General features: G+C 38.8%; 2 protein-coding genes across 3 annotated transcripts in view; one reads left to right on the top strand and one right to left on the bottom strand.

Moving 5' to 3' along the window:
- Nucleotides 1–1,862: 1,862 nt before the first annotated feature.
- On the top strand, nucleotides 1,863–3,256 carry LOC132790335 (uncharacterized). The gene has a single exon (XM_060798828.1). It carries the CDS (start codon nucleotides 2,653–2,655, stop codon nucleotides 2,995–2,997), a length of 345 nt encoding a protein of 114 aa, XP_060654811.1. The 5' UTR covers nucleotides 1,863–2,652; the 3' UTR covers nucleotides 2,998–3,256.
- A 3,170-nt stretch (nucleotides 3,257–6,426) lies between these two features.
- LOC132791052 (echinoderm microtubule-associated protein-like CG42247) overlaps nucleotides 6,427–19,660 on the bottom strand; it is a 38,557-nt gene continuing 25,323 nt past the window's right edge. The window contains exons 3-12 of one of the 2 annotated variants that reach the window (XM_060799833.1): nucleotides 18,643–18,837; nucleotides 11,180–11,296; nucleotides 10,639–11,027; nucleotides 9,974–10,123; nucleotides 9,748–9,919; nucleotides 9,238–9,333; nucleotides 8,778–9,176; nucleotides 8,292–8,712; nucleotides 7,822–8,218; nucleotides 6,428–7,464 (exon numbers count right to left, since the gene is read on the bottom strand). In XM_060799833.1, coding sequence (XP_060655816.1) covers nucleotides 7,311–7,464; nucleotides 7,822–8,218; nucleotides 8,292–8,712; nucleotides 8,778–9,176; nucleotides 9,238–9,333; nucleotides 9,748–9,919; nucleotides 9,974–10,123; nucleotides 10,639–11,027; nucleotides 11,180–11,296; nucleotides 18,643–18,837 — 2,490 coding nt within the window. In that variant the 3' untranslated portion in view covers nucleotides 6,428–7,310. Of the gene's footprint in view, nucleotides 7,465–7,821; nucleotides 8,219–8,291; nucleotides 8,713–8,777; nucleotides 9,177–9,237; nucleotides 9,334–9,747; nucleotides 9,920–9,973; nucleotides 10,124–10,638; nucleotides 11,028–11,179; nucleotides 11,297–18,642; nucleotides 18,838–19,660 lie in introns of both variants that reach the window. The other variant, XM_060799834.1, reaches the window with a different exon arrangement.

Genomic DNA, 19,660 nt, shown 5'->3' on the forward strand with positions numbered 1-19,660 from the left:
TGTGTGGGCGAGACCTCGCTTACGGATTTTGGGACTTGTCACTGCCACTACTGACTGGACTTTTTGACAATTATTTATTTTATTTCTTAGAAATCAACCTATGTTAAATCAATTGGTTCCAAATCGTTGCAATTGAATTGTGCGGCTTTGCTCGTTTCGTTTCAGCTGTTCGACACGAACTATTTGAAATTTTCTGCTCATATTACTTCTGCAAGTTTACCTTAAATACCGATTTCAGAGTTGGTTACACGTTTATTCAGCACATATTGAGAAAAATACCGAGAAAATCGCAATTTTCACGACGATTCTAATTTGCCTCCTCTCTTCAAAGACTTAATTTGAGGACTATAAACATACGTACTCAATTATAAGTGCGGAATGAATGTCCTTTGAAATAAGAGTGTTTGCTTTTAAAATGTAATTGAGGAATTTTCAATTGACTTTTTGATTTTAATATTTATTAATTAGAATTTGAATTATATTTTTCTATATACGTATATATAAAATAATCATTTTATAGTTTATTCCATATTTTATGCAATTTAATTGACTTCTGTCAAGCTAAATTGAATTGAGTAAACTGACCGAAGTAAAAGAGTGGTAAAATACACCAAATGGACAATGTATATTTCTGGTAATGAGTGTGCTTGATTAGACCAAGAGTGGGTGGATGAGCTACGTAGGCGTGGTCAAGCAGGGGGAACTTCAAAAAGATTGCCTAGGTGGTGCTTAAGGTGCCTTTGGTCAACTGTTACTAGGCAGTTGTGACTGTGCCTAAATAGTTGTGCAGAACTAAAAGACTTTGTACTACATTGACAGAGTACGCTGTTGGTTGTTGACTTATCAACTGTTTCATAAGAGTTGAGCAGAACTGTAAGTAAGTTGAAAAAGTAAGCTTGAAAAATGAATGTATTTGTATAACATTTTCATATGTTTATATCTAAATAGGCGGCGAACCAAAATATTAGAGCGGGCGGATGTGTTAAGTGGGCGTGGTTAAGCTAAAGGCCTTTCCAAACCTTGTACTTCATACATAGGAGTGTGCTTCGTAATTAATTGCTGCTGCTGCGATCATCAGAGACAATTACCATCAATTTGTATACATTTTTTATAATGAACAAAAAGTTTACTCTAGCTAGATATAGCATGCCATTTACCAGACCTCGAAATTGTACGAGTCTAGAAAACAAATATACTAAAAGACATACTAGTTAACCGAAGGTTTTGTAGACGCTTGGTTAACCAACTTGGTGAACAACTTTTCAATGAAATTGCTAGTAAAGTATTATTAAGGTAAGGCTTATTATAAATAAACTGTATTATCTACAGAAAATTATTATAAAGAATACATATCGAAGACATTATTGTCATCTATATTGATCAACGCTTAATGAGGCAAAACTCACAATCTCTAACCGAGAGACTCAAAATATCTAATTTAAGGTGTGTTCAAAGTCGATTGTCCACAGTCTACAGTCTAGACGGCTACGTCTAGACAAGTGTCTGCAGGAATAAATAGTGTTGACTGTTGATAAGGGACTCGGTGATATCTGACCCATAATATATTTGCACACAGAAATTATAAAAATTCATGCCAATTATTTTTGAGAGATAATTTCCTCTCTACCTCGTGACTGTCTAGCGTCTAGACTCTCGACGAATGTTAGATGACTAGCGTCTAATGGCGTGACAAAAGAACAGGGCTAGACGATAATGATATGACGACTAGACAGACGAGCACACCGAAATCAAATCGACAGTCGATAAGGATCAGGACTACCTATAGTTTGTGGTGTGAGAAATGTCTTCTTTTAACTGATACATAAAATTTACAATCACATCCCTCTATCCATGACATTCGTTTCGAATGAACATTTCATGAATGTATTTTCTAATCTGTTTGTTATTTGATATTTTAAAATTTTCTGCTTCTTTCATTCTTCATTCCACATTTGTTGACAAACACACATGCATATTTGTCAACATACAGTGTTGACTTGCAAGTAGTCACAAGGATGAAAGTGCGTTTACTTAGGATGACTACGTTATCCTCGAAGTCTGCACAGGTGGATCGTGTTTGCTTACAAGTAAACCATCAATTAGGAGTTTGGAAGCGAAAAATTTGAGATAAATCTATTTGCGATGAACGGCTGAACACTTTACTGTGGAATTATTTATCCAACCTGTAGTGTTTATTTTGTGTGTATTGATACAACCAGCTAAATACTCAACTCATGGATTTGGAATATGGCAAAAACGAACATTTATTTACAGGATCAAATATAACAACTTCTGTATCTCAATAATGTACAGTTTGGCTTCAAGTTAAAAAGCAAGTTGTAAGGAACAACTTGTTTGGTGAAAGAGTAAACCATTTTAATTGCAATCGCATAAAACTGGAAATAAAAGATTGACGTTCTTAAATAAAGGGCAATTTAAGACCAACCCTACAATCTTTTAAGGGTTTCGCCCAATAAATGTTAATTAATTGGCTGGCGCAAAGAGCGCATCTCACTTTCTGGTCAGTTTCAACCTAACGCAACCTAACGACGTGACACTTACGTGGTGAAATCCGTTACAAGTTGTCAGGTAGATCTTTTACCTGCTTGAATCCTAAATAGGGGTTGAAAACACCGTTGGTGGTGGAAAGTGATGCCTGAAGATGGTATAAAAGCCGAGCATTGCAACAGAGGTGTATCATTCTCAGTTCAGATCTTGAAACGTGTAGAAAGCAAAAGAATATTTTCCAAAATGATTGCCATCAACGCAACAAACTATCGTGAATTCTCCACCAAGTCTTCCCAGAAGAGCACCTCTACTGGTGCTGTGGTCAACCTGAAGAAGCTGCTGAAGACAGTTAAACGCATTTTCGCCCACTCCAAGTCGGAAGCATCGTCAACAGCCGAAGTAGCTGCCGTATCCTCTTGTCTCACCGAGGAAGAGTTCCAGAATTTGTTGAACGAACAAATCGAAGCCGCACACAACGCACTGTGTTAATTGCAATAGACTTCTGAAGTTACAATAATTCTGTGATGAGACGAAAGACTCCATGGTCACTAAAGGAGTTCAACAGCTTTACATTTGCATCTGTGATGGCGAGACTACGAGACTGACAGCCTTTGCTTTACTCACATCTGTGTTCTTTACAATTTATACAACCAACAAAACTTATTCATAATGTAAATAGTTTTAGTAAATAATCATTGTCTTCCATTAGCTTTAAATAATTGTCTTCCATGCTTAGTTATAAGTTATAAATAAAAATTCTACTTTTGTGGAAATTATTTTGTTTTATTAATATTTTTTTTGGCATAGCACTCCATTTGCTTTAAAGAACTTTTTTCACAGCTATAAGATGTTCGGACCAAGAGTCATATAGATGGCCAAATATGTTTTTGCCAAAGATCCATAATACAAAAAGAACATGTCAAATGGTAGACTTAAGTCCATAATTCTGAAAATAACGAAAATGTTGTCAGGAAGTTCGTTTTCAATTTTAGCACTATTTCTTAAGACAGCTTGTTTTTTGGAATAAACTATTAAGGATACTCCATATAAATAATTTCAAAAGTAATTCAAAAATTTCTAATCGTGAGTTATATTCTTTTGTGTATGCTTGTTATGTTTTATGTTGGCTACGATTTGAATAAAATTGAACTACATAACACTCTTAAATTGTATGTATTATTAATTGTATTATATATTTTGTGATTGATTACAATTGGTATTTTATGTACCCAAAATATAAATAAATAAATTTCTTAAAATTGACATTTTCGTACATGATCCACACTTTGTTTAATATAATTTTAGGATAGAAAACGTCTTGACTGGTTTGAAACTGCTTTAAATCCTTTTCAAATTTATTATTTTACGGTTACAAAATATATGTTTATTGACAAGTATCGTTGATCATTATGTCCAGATCTTAGCTAATGTACTTTATTTAAATATCAGGTTTTACTACGACAAAATGGCAATAATGTTCTTTAAAAAACAGTTAATCAGAATATAAAATTGCTCTTGAAAAAAGACTAATTTAATGTAATATTTATGTTAAATAGGTTGGGGATGAAATGTCAATAATTTACTTTAAAAGTAGATCTAAAACTGTAGCGGTATTTATAATTTTAGTCAGAATATAAAACTGCTATTTAAAAAGGCAAATTTAATTTAATATTTATTTTTATGTGAGCAAGTTCCTTCATTTAATTTCATCAATATTAAGTGTTTTTAAGGAATAAATTGGCTTAATTAAACAACCTCCAAATGACACTGCACAATCCTTTGTAGGCAATCATCCATAAAATGCTAACTAATGACCTGGCGTAAAGAGCTGTTGCTGTTCTTGTTAGACTAAACTAGACCTAGAGATCTCTCCTTCATTCCATTGTGATGAAATCTGTCCGTTGTAAACAAGGTTGAAACTCTGATCTTCTAGCTGCTAGAGCACAAAATAGGGGTTGCAAACGCTGATGGTGGTGGTTGGAAATGGTATAAAAGCCGAGCATGGCAGCCATGGAGGTATCATTCTCAGTTCAGATCTTGTAACGTGCAGATCACAACCGAAATAACAATTTTCAAAATGATTGCCAACAACGCAACAACTTACACCGAACTATCAAACAAGTCTGCTCAAAAGAGCTCGACTACTGGCGCAGTAGTCAACCTAAAGAAGCTCCTGAAGACAGTTAAACGCATCTTCAACTCTTCAAAGATGGAAGCAGCAACAGCATCCGAAGTCGCTGTCAACTCCTCTTGTCCCACCGAGGAGGAACTCCAGAATTTATTGAACGAGCAACTGGAAACAAGTCAAATCGCTCTGTGCTAGATGCAATAGAAGACTTCTAAAGTTTCAAAAAAATCTGTGATGGGACAACCTACAACTCCATGGTCAATAAAGGAGTTTGATGGCTTTAATTATGAATCTGTGATGGCGAGACTACGAGACTGATAGCCTTTGACTTGCCTTGAGAAAGCTTTAACTCAGCTCTGCAGCTCTTGCAATTGATTCAACAAAATAATGAATTAAATAACAATTAATTTAAGAAATGTAAATAGGTTATGTACATATAATCATTGTCTTCCAATAGCTTTAATCATTGTCTTCCATGCTTAACTATAAAAATAAAATATACTTTGTAAATAATTTATTTGTTTTCTTTTGCTTGACGCTCTTTGAATTGCATGAGCACGAAAAGAGCGCTTTGTTCCATGCTCTATTGTCTAAATGACAACTGACCTTGCAATAAAATATTTATTCTACATTTTTTAAAACTTTAAAAGGCTCATGGGAAAACTCAGAGCTACAGCATTTATTTGTTTTGACTTTTAAAAAAGGAAAAAATAAGTAAGTGCTTAAATATTCTCGCTTTTGATCACAGTTCACAATCATTAGAAACTGCGTATAAATAGTTAACACTTTAAAATGTATAACCTCAACAGTTACTTTATAAAATTATATTAAGAAGTATAATTTTATGTTTTCCTACAAATTCATTTTAGTAATGGAATGAAAATAAATTTTGACGATTTTAATATTGATTTATAGCCTTGTAATAAATAGTTCAGTGGATTCCGAAAAATTAATTTTTTCTTGACTCTCATTTGGTCAAGATTGGATTTGGTCAAATTGGTTAAGAGCGTTTTAAGTAAAGTTCTAATTTTAAAAGCGGATACTTTTGCTTTACAACTATTTCAGAAATGAAATTCTCAAAGGTTGCAGCTTAGATAGTTTGTTGGTCTGGACAATATTAACGATTGGTGCTTAAATGAAGTCGTACACACGTACTATTAGAATGTCCATTATTAACATCCTTACGTGCTAAATTCTTTGGAGATCAATCCCCATTCTCTCTCATATCACACTCATCTTCCTCTAATATTTCTAACTTCCTCAATTTCTTCAAAGCAGCAAATATAAAAATATTAATATATAACTAAAATTATAACTTGTTAGATATATAGTTAAATACCTTTTGTAAATAATTTAATTATACTTGTACCTAGCCAAAGGCCAAAGCAGCCAGCGCTAGTAAATTTACGCTAGGTTATAAATTAATGTATAGTCTATGCCTTTAATAAATAAATAAATAAATGAAGTATTTACCACAGTTCAATTAGTATAATGAGTATTTAACATTTAGCGAAAGTTTGACAGGTTTGGCAAGTTTGATAAGACAGTTTTAGCTGTTGTATTGCTGGCAATGAATAATCTAAAAATTCGCGCCATGTTGATTTGGGACTGCCAACCGATAAAAATATACTGCAGTGTCCTGAAATGCTAAAGTCTGGTCACACATTCGAAAACAATACATCGTATCGATTATACGATAGTTAACGTCCTGTTGTGTAGCCGCGTAATTTAAAAGTTGGCATGTTATCAAAGAGTAAATAAAAATACAAGTCAGTTTTGTTAAAACGGTTTATTTATTTCAACGCTTATATTAAAAGTTTCATTAACAATATACATTGAATATAATTTATGTATATGTAATATTCAATATATGTTTAAGTGCACTTGAAGTTTGTTTTCGTTATTCATGTGTCGTGTTGTGGGGGTCCGAGTTACGATTACTGTCTATTACCGCGTTTGTTAAAAAAGTACGAGTACAACAATGAAATGATGTAAGAGTATCGATGTAATCATGCAATTTGTTTCTGTAGGGTATACAAGTAGTTTGTATAGTAGTTGGAATGGGAGCTTTAGTTCTGTGAATGCATGCATATTGTATAGTTACAGTATCCACCAGTGGCATTTAAGTCTGTCAGTAGTTGTTAATAAAACATAACATACAGATTATATCATAACAAAAGTAAACGGCAAGACGCAATTTTCAACGGAAGATTTTCGAATGGAAGCCAAGTTTTTGGGGGGTAACGGAAGAGACACATACTATTATTATATATTTATACATAAATATATATTCTGATAGTATGTGCATACTTGTTTTGCATTTCTTCATTTCGTAGCTTGTGAATTTTAAGTTGATTTTTTTGCCAGTAAAACGGATAATTTTTACTTTTCATATAAAGTTCGTGAAGTTTCGTTAATTGTGCATTTATCTAATATAATAAGTATTAAACCAATGGAATGCTGGCCAATTGTTATCGTTGTAAAAAATGCAAGCGAATCTGCACTTCTGCTAAAAAGCAGAACGAACCAAAAGGGGAAATCACAGGACTGTTTACTGATAATCGACGGAATCGCTGTCCAGGACCGTCGAGGATACCTGCGAGACGCGTCGATGCCAGTAGTCCTGATAGCCCGATTCGTAAGGTGCAGCGGAGCGCCACGGTGGCCATTTCAGCTATTCCTCAACAATGTCCCAAACCATCAGCGAAGCATCTGTGCCACCCACTGTGATGAGCGTGTGATCTCCGCATAGGAAGCGGGCGCAGGCCAGCATACCGGAGTAGACCTTGGATTCGTGGAATTCGGCTCGCGGCGAGATGCAAGGATATCTGAGGAATACAGGTAAGTATAGAGTAGTAGTAGTATAATATTATAAGTATTATAAGTATTATAAGTATTATAAGTAATATAAGTATTATAAGTATTATAAGTATTATAAGTATTATAAGTATTATAAGTATTATAAGTATTATAAGTGTTATGAGTATTATACGTATTATATGAATTCTTCTAAGTATTTATTTTATTTATTATTTTTAAGAATTTTTATTTCAGGGTTTAACTATTTCATTTTAGGCTATTTTTCGATTCTGTGTTCTTTATTTTCTTAGACACTCGTTACTTGAATTAAATTGTATTTTCTATTTTAAAATTTCAATAAAAAGAGATAAAAACTGACACTTTACCTGTATAAACGCAGATATCCCTCGGCATCGCCAGATGCGAGCATGTCGTGAGCAGCCGATCGACTGCAGGTGGCGATGATGGTGTTGGCGCTGCTGTAGTAGCGATTGCTCCACTGTCCAGCCACCAGGAAGCCCACAGTGCAGTTGCTGGTCAACCACTTGACGTCCTTCATGGCAATGGGACTTCGTTCCGGCGACAGCGACTTGGCATCCCAGAACAGCAAATCAAAATCAATGGTCACGGTCTGCACAAAGTTGCCGTCCATGCTCCAATCTAAATGTGTGAGCGGCTGCGAGCCGCGTATCTTGTTCACCTTCTTGTAGGAGAAGCCATCGCGCGACACGCGGAACAAATAGATGCTACCGTTCTGTGATCCCATGGCAATCATGTCCCCAACTAAAGAGTAAATACACAATACAAATACGTGGAGTGAGTGGGAGAGAGATGCAGATTGCTAGCACATGCTTACCCTGATTGTAAGACACACAGTTCAAGGGTGAGCCACAAACACGCAGTGTCAACATCACCGAACCGTTGTCGCAATTGATGACCAGCAAGTGGCCCTCTGTGCTGCCAGCAGCGAGCGCAGTGCCAAACGGATGGAAGGCCAATGCCACGCACTCGTAGCCAGTTTGAATGGTCCAAATGAGTTTGTTCTTGCGCCACAGGGCCACGTGCTTATCGTGGCCGGCTGTCGCATAAAGCTCGTCCTCGGGATGGGCGGCCAGGCCCCACAGCTGCCTCCCATGGCCGAAGACCACTTGTGTGAAGCGACGCTGCAACGAGCCCTCCAAAATGTTGTTCCTCGTCGTGCCCACATAGATGTTGCCATCGTTGCGACCTGGTCGCTGTGGATAGATGGTCCTCACGCCGCCAGCAGCCTCGGGTAGCTACAAAAGAACATTGATACAATGTTGTCACGAATTCATGTACAAACCAAGGACCTGTCACTCACCTTTGTGTCGGCGATTTTCTTGTAGTTCTGCAGCGAGTCCCAGGCAGCAATCTTGCGATCCTTCTCGCCACCGGACAATAGTGTGCCTTCGCCCAGCATGATGAGGCAGCCGATGCCTTTGTTGTGAGCCTCGAATTCGGTGCGCACGAAATACGCGCCATCCGAGTCCACGGAGTAGATGGTAATGAAGCCATCGGAGTCGGCAGTAATCACATCGCCATCCGGCTCAAACTGCACACTTGTGATATGCGAACGCGATGGCTGCTTCACAATGTCCGTGCGCTCAAAGAAGCCATCCTTGCGGCGATGCCAGAACGCCAAATGACCACGTCCATGGGTGATGATGAGATTATCGTCGAGCGGATGAAAGGCGGCGCCCGAGAGTCCCTCTTGAAGAGTCTGTGCGTGAATATGGCATTAATATTATGCATAGAGAAGGGTTAAGGTTAATGCTACTTACGGCAACCTTGCCGAGCAGGTGACCCCATTGCCACTGCCAAACGGACAAAATGCTCTCGCGTCCACTGTCCACGGCCAGAATGTAACTGCCGCCGTTCTGCAAGTAACAGAAATTAGTTAATCATACGAACGGGTAAGTAAACTAAATAGATGAATGCTTAATTAAGTATACACTATATATTATAAACTTTTATAAGTCTTTTACAGATAAATGAACAGATATACAAACATGCAACATGCATGGAAATATTAACACATAAATTTAAACCAATGCTATTTAAATAATATTTTAAATAAGTTTGTGTAGATTGCTGGGAATTCTTTATCTTTGTGTAGTGCAATTTTAAATCTGTTTTCATATAAATGATAAATATGGATGTCTTCGAATAGTCCATTGTTTTATAGAGATTGAGGACACACAAACTGAATATTTAAAGGTTGCTAGATAGATATAGACCGATACACAGACAGCACTGGTATGTAATTGATAGAGTTATCTAATTAGAATTACCAGTTGAGAGAAAGCCACTGCTGTTACACCAGTGTCCAGCTCGCCCATGCCAAAGACGTAGAGTGTCTGCAAGGACTCTGTGCTCCAGATGCGTACATGCGCCTGAGACTTGCGATCGCGTCCTGCCTTTTGTCCTGAAGCAACCAACTCACGTGATGGATGTACATCCATGCTAAGCAAGAGAATAATTAGAGAGCACTTTGGAGAGAAGATAGAAAATATTTACCACATGATATCCTCGGTGTGTCCGATGTAATGACGCTGTGCATCCTCATCGCGATCAAACAAAACGGCCACAGCAGCCACATAGTAGAGCAGCTCTCCTGTTGGCAGTACCCACAAGTTGCGGCGTGCATCGATGCCTCGATAGCCGTGACTAAGCAAAGAATAAGATTAGGTTTAAATATTAATACTAATACTGCTATCGATAGTTTTAAGATAAGGATTGTTATTATACTACACTATTGATAGTTTGCGAAGTGGAAGATTCTTACAAGTAATATTAGGATTTACATTTACATATAGTAGTGGTAAGTATGAATAACTCCAAATTAACTATTATATAGACAGTTTCTAAAAAGATAGATTTTAGAATCCTATTGTTCCATTTTTATTAATGCGAGTCATTAGACTACATTATATATAGTTCTTGAGCATAGTTATTACTCAAAGATAAACATTCTACCATGCTATCGATGCATTTAAATGAGAGTCATTTTTACTAAAGAGCTGGATTTAAGTACATTATACCCATTTTTATATTTATTATTAATGTCACTCGTGAGTCAACTGTATCTGTACTTTCTAAGTAGAGTTACTATACTACCAATAGTCGGCAAAGAGAGTCTTTCTACCATGCTATCGATACATTGAAATGATAGTCATACTTACACCCACTGGAGCTGCAGTTTTTTATCTGGTGGCGAATTGTCTGCCGGTGCATGGTGAACTGGGGGATAAAAGGTGCGCCGCAGACCACGAATTGTCACCTTAGTGGGCTCCTCCTTCATGATGTCCAGCATGGTGTACTCCCCGTTGGGTCGCAGTATCTCACTCTCTGGCGCATAAAGGATGCGCGGTCGACTCTTGCTCCGGGGTCGTGTGCCACGCAGCGGAACCTTCGGCAGCTCCTCCGTGGGCAGTATGGGTGCGGCGGCCACCACCGAGGGACGCGAGCGAGAGCGACGTATTGGCGAGCCGGCAATCAAGGCCGTGCCCGTGGCCAAATAGAATGTGTCCACATCGGCAAACTCATTTCGCAGCTGTGAAAAGCTGCGCACCTAAAAAAACGCAACAAACGGAAAGGCAATTGCTCAAACTCAACTCAATTTTCCACTCATGTAGTGCATGGCTTTCAATTAGTGCATGTTAATTAAGTTATTACAAGGGAGTGAGCAGCGCACAAAGTGAGAGAGACAGAGAGAGAGCTTACCTCCTGGCCGGTGCCCGTGTACATTTTCTTGGCGCCATTAATTTTGAGCACTTGACCCAAATCCTCGAGCACTTCCTCAAACGGCTGCGAAGTGCGTAGGTTTAGCAAAACGCGACACTTGAAAGAAGAAATCGAATATATGTTTAGATTGAGATACAAAAATATACATATAGTATATATTTAGTATGTGAGTAAAAACAATGGAAAAGTAAAGGGTCAAAGGTGATTGGATTTATGGCTGTGTAATTACTCTTGGCCATAAAATGTGAGTTATTAGGCTTTTTGCTAATATGAACACTATTTAGATGTAGACGCTGTATGTGGGTGTGCGTGTATGTGAGTGTGTGTGTGTGTGTGTGGCAGCATTGACTGCGCTCGTTGACTTTTCAACACTTTGGGGGCTTGCGACAAAATTTAACCGTGACACGCAACTTCCGCTGGCCCGGCCATGACTCTTTAAGTTTCTACGCAAAACTTTTGCTGGCAACAAATATTTATAATTACGCCCAGCACTCGCTCACACACACACACACACACACACACACAGGTTCACACACGCACACATGTACATACATAATTCATACATACGAGTCAAGTCTATGTACGGCCCACAATCCGAGGCTATGACCCACTTTGCTTTTTATTTCAATGCTTAATATTATTTGTTGCTGCAGGAGCAAGGAGGGCAGCTGAAGGGGCTGAGCTGAGCAGGTCAGGTTGGACTATTGCAGGCGGCATTGTTTGCCATCTACTTGTTATTGTTCTTGTTATTCCAGCACCCCGTTGGTGCTGCTGCTGCTGTTGTAGTTGCTGTTGCACTTAAGCTTTTGCGCTCATAATTGGATGTAGACGCCGCATCCTACACAATCCCCTTCACCTCCCCCACTTTAAGCTGCACCCACGCCAGATAAGCGATACGCATTGTTGCATTTGTTGGCCAAGCCAACAGTAGCTTCAAGCCTGCTCTGCTCCTTGCTCCATTCTCCTTGCTGTTTGCCTCTTGCTGCTTTCTGCTTGTTGCTTGCTATTCGCTGCTGTTGCTTCGCCTCGAGTATGCAACTTGAGTTTTAATGACCTTCGGGCCTTAATAAATGTCGTTCACGCATTAAGCTATTGCTGCATTCCTACATTTCTGCATTCCTGCTTTTCTCTCCCTCACTCTCATATTAAATTAAAGCATCTGGCATAAAGTTTATCTGAGCTGTGTCCTTGCGACAATTGCGGACAGTGCAAACTTTGCGATCGTCGTGCATGCAATGTGGCTCTAATTTATGTATTTAGTTGGCATTCAACCGAAAGACGCTCGCCTAATGGTTTTATATCCCTGCTGAGTGCTGGTCTGCTTTTACGGATACTTCATTGCATTTCGTTGCGAGAGTCTGCCCACCAAAATGCTCCCAGGTTTGCATTCAACATCTTTTTGTGTGTGTTTAGTTTTCCCCTCGCATCATCGTTTTAAAACTTTCAACTTTGCAAGGCTTTTGCTTTTGCGCAAAAATTATGACTCGTTGCACAGAAATTTATTTGCGAACGAAAAGTCTTCAACTTGATCCCGGAAATGTTGACTCTTAAGCCGTCTCATGGGTCGTATGAGTAATAAAAATATTTCCTTTCCGTTTCTGATTTTGTTGATAGAAGTTTATGAGTTTGTAGGGACGAAAGTACATGAATTTCCATACTGAGTAAAAGTACAATTCGTATTTAAATATTTTAAGTATAATTTTTATCAGTTTTTAATCTTACAAATAACTGCATGTACTCAAATGTAAATTCACGATAAAATTTAATAGTTTTGTGCTCAGCAGAGTAACTGCTCGCCGCATATGTCAACTGAACGCTTATCGCTTCATACTTATTGTTTCAATGGGGAAAACTCTTTCTTGGCCATCACATGTAAACAATACATTACGAAGCAACCTTGCTGGCTTCCTCCACTCGACTTTTATGGTCATCAATTTGATTTAGGAGAAGGGTTCTACAGAAATGGTCAAAGTGTACCATGTACCAAATACGGTTGACTATTCACCATTCACCATTTACCATTCACCATTTAGTGCAGCTGGCCGTAATGGTCGTTATGTGGGCTGAGCCAGTTGGCGCGGCCTAGCTCCTGCTCTTGGCACTATTAATCACGAATTGTTGATTGTTTATCAAATCGAAACACCTGAGACAAAACTTGCACACATCTATAGGTCTAAGCGAGAGAGATGAAGAGCAGACTCTGTTGCTTTAACTTATTTATTTTTGGTTGTTTTTTTATTGTGCTAATTAGGCCAAACAAGCTGGAATGAAGTGTGCTCAATTAGCTTTTATTTGGTAGTTTCAAGAACAGGGCAACCAAATGAACTCATCGATATGCAAACTATACATAAATTATGCATGAATGCCACTTATTGCAAATGCCTGCAGTATTGTAGCAGGTATCTGAGTGTGTGAGCATTCAATTTGCATTGATTCAATCGAAGACTCAGCAGGCGGCCAAGACGTTGAAGCAGACAGAGACACAGACAGAGCGTCGCACAGCTGGGCCTCAAGAGGACTTGGTACTTGATTTACTCTATACATATATGCATGCAGTATAAACAAATATAATTATGTGCGCAAATAATTACATTACGTTGCTGGCTCCAATCACGTGACCCCAAACAAATGGCATTTGTTAAGCCAATTACGTGCACTTTTCGGAGAGCAGGAGCAGGAGCTGGGGCCCACAACGGTAGACAGCAAACAGCTGCCGGAAGGAAACCAGCACGGACGTATTTGTCCATTTCGCAGATTCGTAACCATATGCATGTGTGTGTGTGTGCAATGTGTGGGAGGTAGTGGGTGTGGCAGGAGGAGAACCACAGCTGCATGAGTTGGACATTTTCAACATTTTTTAAAGAGAGATTGCAGTCTCTCTGTGTGTGTGTGCCTGGGATCACCTCATGCTTGATTTCATTTCTGTGTGACGTCAAAACCATGCACATTTCTTTTTTTCTTTACATATAGTAAATAACTTGTGCTCCTTTAGTTGCTTTGGGTCCTTTAGCACCGAACGGAACGCAAGAATTCCAATAAAAATACATGCATAAAACAAAAGGACGTTAAACTGCCAAGAAAGCGTATAAACGAGATGCTCGACTGAGAACATACGCTATAAGCTGTTGAGTTACTCATTTATTTACGACAAAATACCAACGAATAAGCTCAGCTGAAAGCTGGCAACAATACAGACGTGCAACAAAGTTTAGGGCAGGATTCATTTGCATGGCAACTGACAGATAGTTGAACTCTGATCAATAAAATACCATTGCATACTTTAAGGGGCCAAGCAAACTCGTACTGTGGATTTAGTAGTGTGGAATAGTATAACCGACTTACAATGTAAGCGATCGATAGTTCATGTCTAGTCGTCTCAGGGGATACAAGGCTTGCAACTTGGCTGGCTGGCTGGCTTGCAACGCGGCTAAGCTGCTACAGCTCACTTGGGACGCTTTGTGTTTGCATTCATTAAGGTCATGTGCTTGTAAGCCAACACATGCATCTGTGTGAGTGTGTGTGTGTGTGTACGCCCATTGCTGTTGCCACCTTTGTTATTGCTGCTCGTCTTTGTTGACTGTTCAATACGCCTGCGGAGGACGTCAGCTTATGCAAAAGTGAAAAATGAACCATTTTTTGGCTGTAGTCAGTCTCAGACTCAGACTCTGTGTGCAGACATTATGAGTGAATAGCAAAGTTGATCAGACGTCAGCACGATACTTTGTAAGTGCAACAGCAGATTGCAATGCGGCACGTTGCACGTTTCATGTTGCACTTTGCTGTTGCCAAATATTATTTAGCAGCAGACAAACTGACACAGAATCTACTCAAACTTGCTGCTGATAGCGTGTATTGAGTATTGAGCAGAGCAAAGCAGAGAGTAGCATGCCACATTATGCAGCAGCAACGCCACGCAACAGTGGCAACAGCAAACAAACACAACAGTGGCAAGTGCTAAAAGGTATTGTGTGTGAAACACATACTGAAACTCCTACTCATTCATTGTACTCGTATTCGTATTGCACTCGTTGCCAATTTGCGGTTCTTTCGCCCCCTCTTCATTTCATCCTCTTTAACATGCAAAAATATTTGGCAAGCGTCGTCGTTACACTCGTCGTATACGCGACATGTCCTTGGCCTTGGTTGGCCATTGAAAGCGTGCAGTGAGAGACTTACGGGGGCGCTGGAGGTTCTGGCTACAAAGTGCTACAATTTCCTATTTTCCTGCCGCATTTGCATTGCAATTCTTAAAGCAAGTTGTTTTCATTTTCTTGGCAAGTGGTGAATGGTCGAGTAAAGAGATAGATCATTCTTTTCGCCGTGTTTCATTCGCAACTCACGACACATTTCGGACTACGGCGTAGTAGTAAACATTTATCTGCACGTGTCCGTTTAATTTCCTCCACTTAGAGCACTGAGTCATCTCTGCAGTGACCTCGGCCTTAGCCGTGGCGAAAAAGATGCATAGTTAACTATGCCGACGCTGCAGTGGCAGCAACCAAGTGTAATTTACCCATGCAAACAGTAATGTAAGAGAGGGAAATTCCTCTCCTCTTCCACCCACAACGTTCTTTCGTTTTTCTGTAATATTCATAAAACGTCGAAGAGGCCAAAGATTGCTAAAAAATTGAGTTGCACTTAGGAAAATTACCATAAAACGTTATTACTAGCAAAGTTGAAACCAACACCAACACCAACACCAACTCTAGCAACAAAAACACTAATGCCGATGGCAACGGAGCGTAAATACTCCGACATGCAGAGAGCGAGAGCAAGAGTTGTAGAGAAGTCGCATGCCAATTCATATTTTGGCCATTTCTCTGCTACGTACTACACAAAATATTCCGTCTGCAGTGTGGCGGCCTGAGGAAGGGATTGAAAAGTGGGGGGGACTGAGGCTAGACTTTTTTGTGTGTCAGCGGAAAACAGTAAATTGGCCATGGCTTCAATTTCTTTCTTGTGGCAAGAGCAACCAACCATCGCCATCGCCATCGCCATCGCCATCGTTGTTGCCTGCAACCAAATAAAATACAAATTGCAGACAATTGATTTACCATATGATTGGCGAACACTTTTCGCGGGTTGCGCCAAAAAGTAGGCAAAGGTTAATTGCCATTGCCTGCGGCCTATTTGAATGTCAAAGTGAAGTGCAACGCGCACAGCTATTGAACTTTGTGCCACATGCCACATGCGGTGGCATGATATTCGAATTGGTGATGGAAGCATGAATATGCAGTGTGCTCTACAAAAAACGCGTATAAATTATTTCAATCTAAAATATGCTGCTATAAAAATACGAATTATAAATGCAACGACTGGCCAAGCCGGGAAACCGAATGATTGTGCGGTCATTAAAATAAACTTAATCACGGCGTGAAAAAACATAATTGGCAAAAAGTGCAATAACATGAAAAATGCGTTTGAAAAAGAGCAAAGTAAACCACATCAAATAATGCCGACCCCAGAGGACGATGCATTTTGCGAGGGAAGTTTTTGAAATATTGCGGCCAACTAGTGGACAATTATTGACATTGAATAAATTGACAAATTATAGTTAAACATTTCCTAATTATTTACAATTTAAAATGTCAATATTATATATAGTAAAATGAATTGACAAATCAAACAACTCTCGCGTTGCGTTATTAGTTATTTAGTGCGTCTGTTTGCATTACATTACCGAATTATTTATGCACATGTCTCTTAATGACAGTAAGTAAGTTAAGCTCAAAATAATCTGTCAGCTGTTGAGGCTTAATGTATTGCAAAAAAAAAACAAATGCTTTCCCGATGGATGAAATGAGCAACAATGATACAACAACAGACACAAATAACCATCGAATGCGGCGCACACAGAAAAACACAAAAACAAATAAATGTCTGACCATAAAATATTTATTGAAACATGTGCTCGAATGAACTACAACTCAACAAGAGTATGAGTACTGTGAATGTGAGTGCGGTAAAGCTACCTAGTCGAATGGATTGGTAAACTGAATATTTTAAACACAAACAATCAAAGTTCAAAAGCGAATTTGCCAAAAATTCATTTGTGTTTGTCATTCAGGCAGGGAAGAGAGAAACAAGCGGACGATTCGCTGCACGAGTACTCGAATATTCCCCTATATGTATTTTGTATTATTTGCACATTTTCCTCGATGAATATTCATCACATTTTTTATTGGAATTCCACGAAAAATATCCAAGTCCTGTTTGCCAAGCGATGCTATGCATACACAGAGCACACACAATGCTCGTGTCCACAATCGAATAGGGTAGAGTTGGCTTTTATTTAAAAATATCAGTGTCACTTGGCACATTCCTAAAGGCCCTAACAAAAAAAAGAAAAACTAGACATAGAGTCCAGCTGTTGTTTAATCAGTTGCGATTGCTTATCGAACGAGCAATGCTTTTGGCTTGTGTTAACATAAATATAAATTTAAATCGCTGCAATTAAATCGTTAGCATGTTAACGCATCAGCAGCTGCACAATAACAAATATGAGTGCCAACCATATTCGAAAATGCGAAAATTGCGCAAATTTCAGCAATTCCGTAAACCGCATGAGGTACTATTTTCCTCCACGGTTCTTATTGTTGTTTTTCCCCGCTTATTTTTATACCCGTTACCCATAGTGTAAAAGGGTATTATAACTTTGTGGCAGAATCAGCCATCTTCGACCCCATAAAGTATATATTTTGTTAATCAGCGTCAATAGCCTTGTCCATCTGTCTGTCTGCCTGTCTATCGGTCAGTCCGTATGAACACCTAGATCTCAGAGCTATCATTTTTTCGACAGTTTGTTTGCACGCATACCAAATTTGTTTACTTGCCCACTTGCGCACCCACAAATCGATTAAAATCGAATAACAAGTATAATTTTAAAGTTTTAATCGAATTTTGATACACACAATAATGACTATAGTATTCTGATGTCAGAGAATTTGATTGCCATCGGATACAAATTTGAGAAGTTATTTAAGTACTTCGGTATGGCAAAATTCGACTACTGCAATCGGGTTTTACCTGCTTTGGCTGGCAAACTGGTATATTTCACCTTTATGGTATATTTCTAATGTAGTATTTCACTGATTTACCAAATATGGATTTCGGTATAGCTTAGTATTTTGCGGTATATTATTTGGTATATCTTAAAAATAGTACCACACTGATTTTCTTTTACACTAAATCGGTAACGGGTATCTTACAGTCAAGCACACTGTAGATTTCTTACTTGTTTTTGTTTTTTTTTTGCTTTTGGTTCCTTTTGCATTTTCCATTTTGCATTCTTGATGACGTACGAAACAATAAATATCGTCTGTACAATGCATGTCATGTGTGTGTGTGATGTATATGTATATGTATATGCATATGTGTGTACATTCCTTTCAGAGAATGTACACACACACACAGACACATACACGGACAGTCGCGGTACTCACCTGCACCGAATGATCCAAATTATTGATGATGCGTATCACCCGACCGGCGCTGCGTTTTATCGAGCCCGATGTGGTCGATAATGTGCCCAAATCCGCTTCCATTATTGAAGGCTTTCGGCTGGCGGGCTTCGAGCCCCAGCCCTGATTTCCGGGCGAAGCGTACCACATGCCGTTCTTTTTACCGTAGCTGGCAGGCTGTAGACACACAAACACGGAGACACCCGGAGCAAAAAGAGAGAAAGAGAGGGGAGAGAGAGAGTAAGTGAGTGAGTGAGAGGAAGAGAAATAAATAAATAGTAAAATACGGAAAGTCCGGCACTGACTACGTTGTATATCTGCATATACTCGTTTCATTTCGATTCGTTTGGGTTGACGAGTGTTCGCGCAAACATTCGCATCGTTAGGATGGCGGGAAGGAAGGACGGAAGGCGGACAGGCGGATAGGCGGACAGCAACTGGCGACTTTCGTGAAAAATTTCGCGCAAATCTGGAATTAATTAAATTGTTTTGCGGCACGCACGAAAAACAGGACCATAATAATCGCACGGACAGGGACAACAGACGACGCCACACTAAAACTTTATGGCCAGCACTTGTTCCGAGTATGTTTCGTAAATTTAATTTTCCTTCGAACGCCATTTTGCTTTCCTTTTGGGGGGGGGGATGAGAGGCGTGCTCGCAAGTTGCTCAGTCGGGAATACTTTTGTGGTCTTCCAACAAAAGCAAATCAATTATCGTAGATTAGAATCAAATGGTCGTCCAATCAACTTTGCTTAATCCCCTTTGGCACAACATTTGAGATAACGATGATGCGACGCAAAACACAATCAAATCAATGCATACAATTTGAGCAATGAATTGGTTAAGATTTTAAAATGGAATATAATATTGATGTGACATAAAATAAACTACTACTACTTAAATACTTAATTATTCGTATTAATTAAGATGTCTCTAGAAAGCTTTTATTTATCATAACTAATAAATTAAATTAGTTGCGCTTCTCTGAACATTTTTA

Source organism: Drosophila nasuta, chromosome 3 (genome assembly GCF_023558535.2).
Source record: "Drosophila nasuta strain 15112-1781.00 chromosome 3, ASM2355853v1, whole genome shotgun sequence".
NCBI lineage: Eukaryota > Metazoa > Arthropoda > Insecta > Diptera > Drosophilidae > Drosophila > Drosophila nasuta.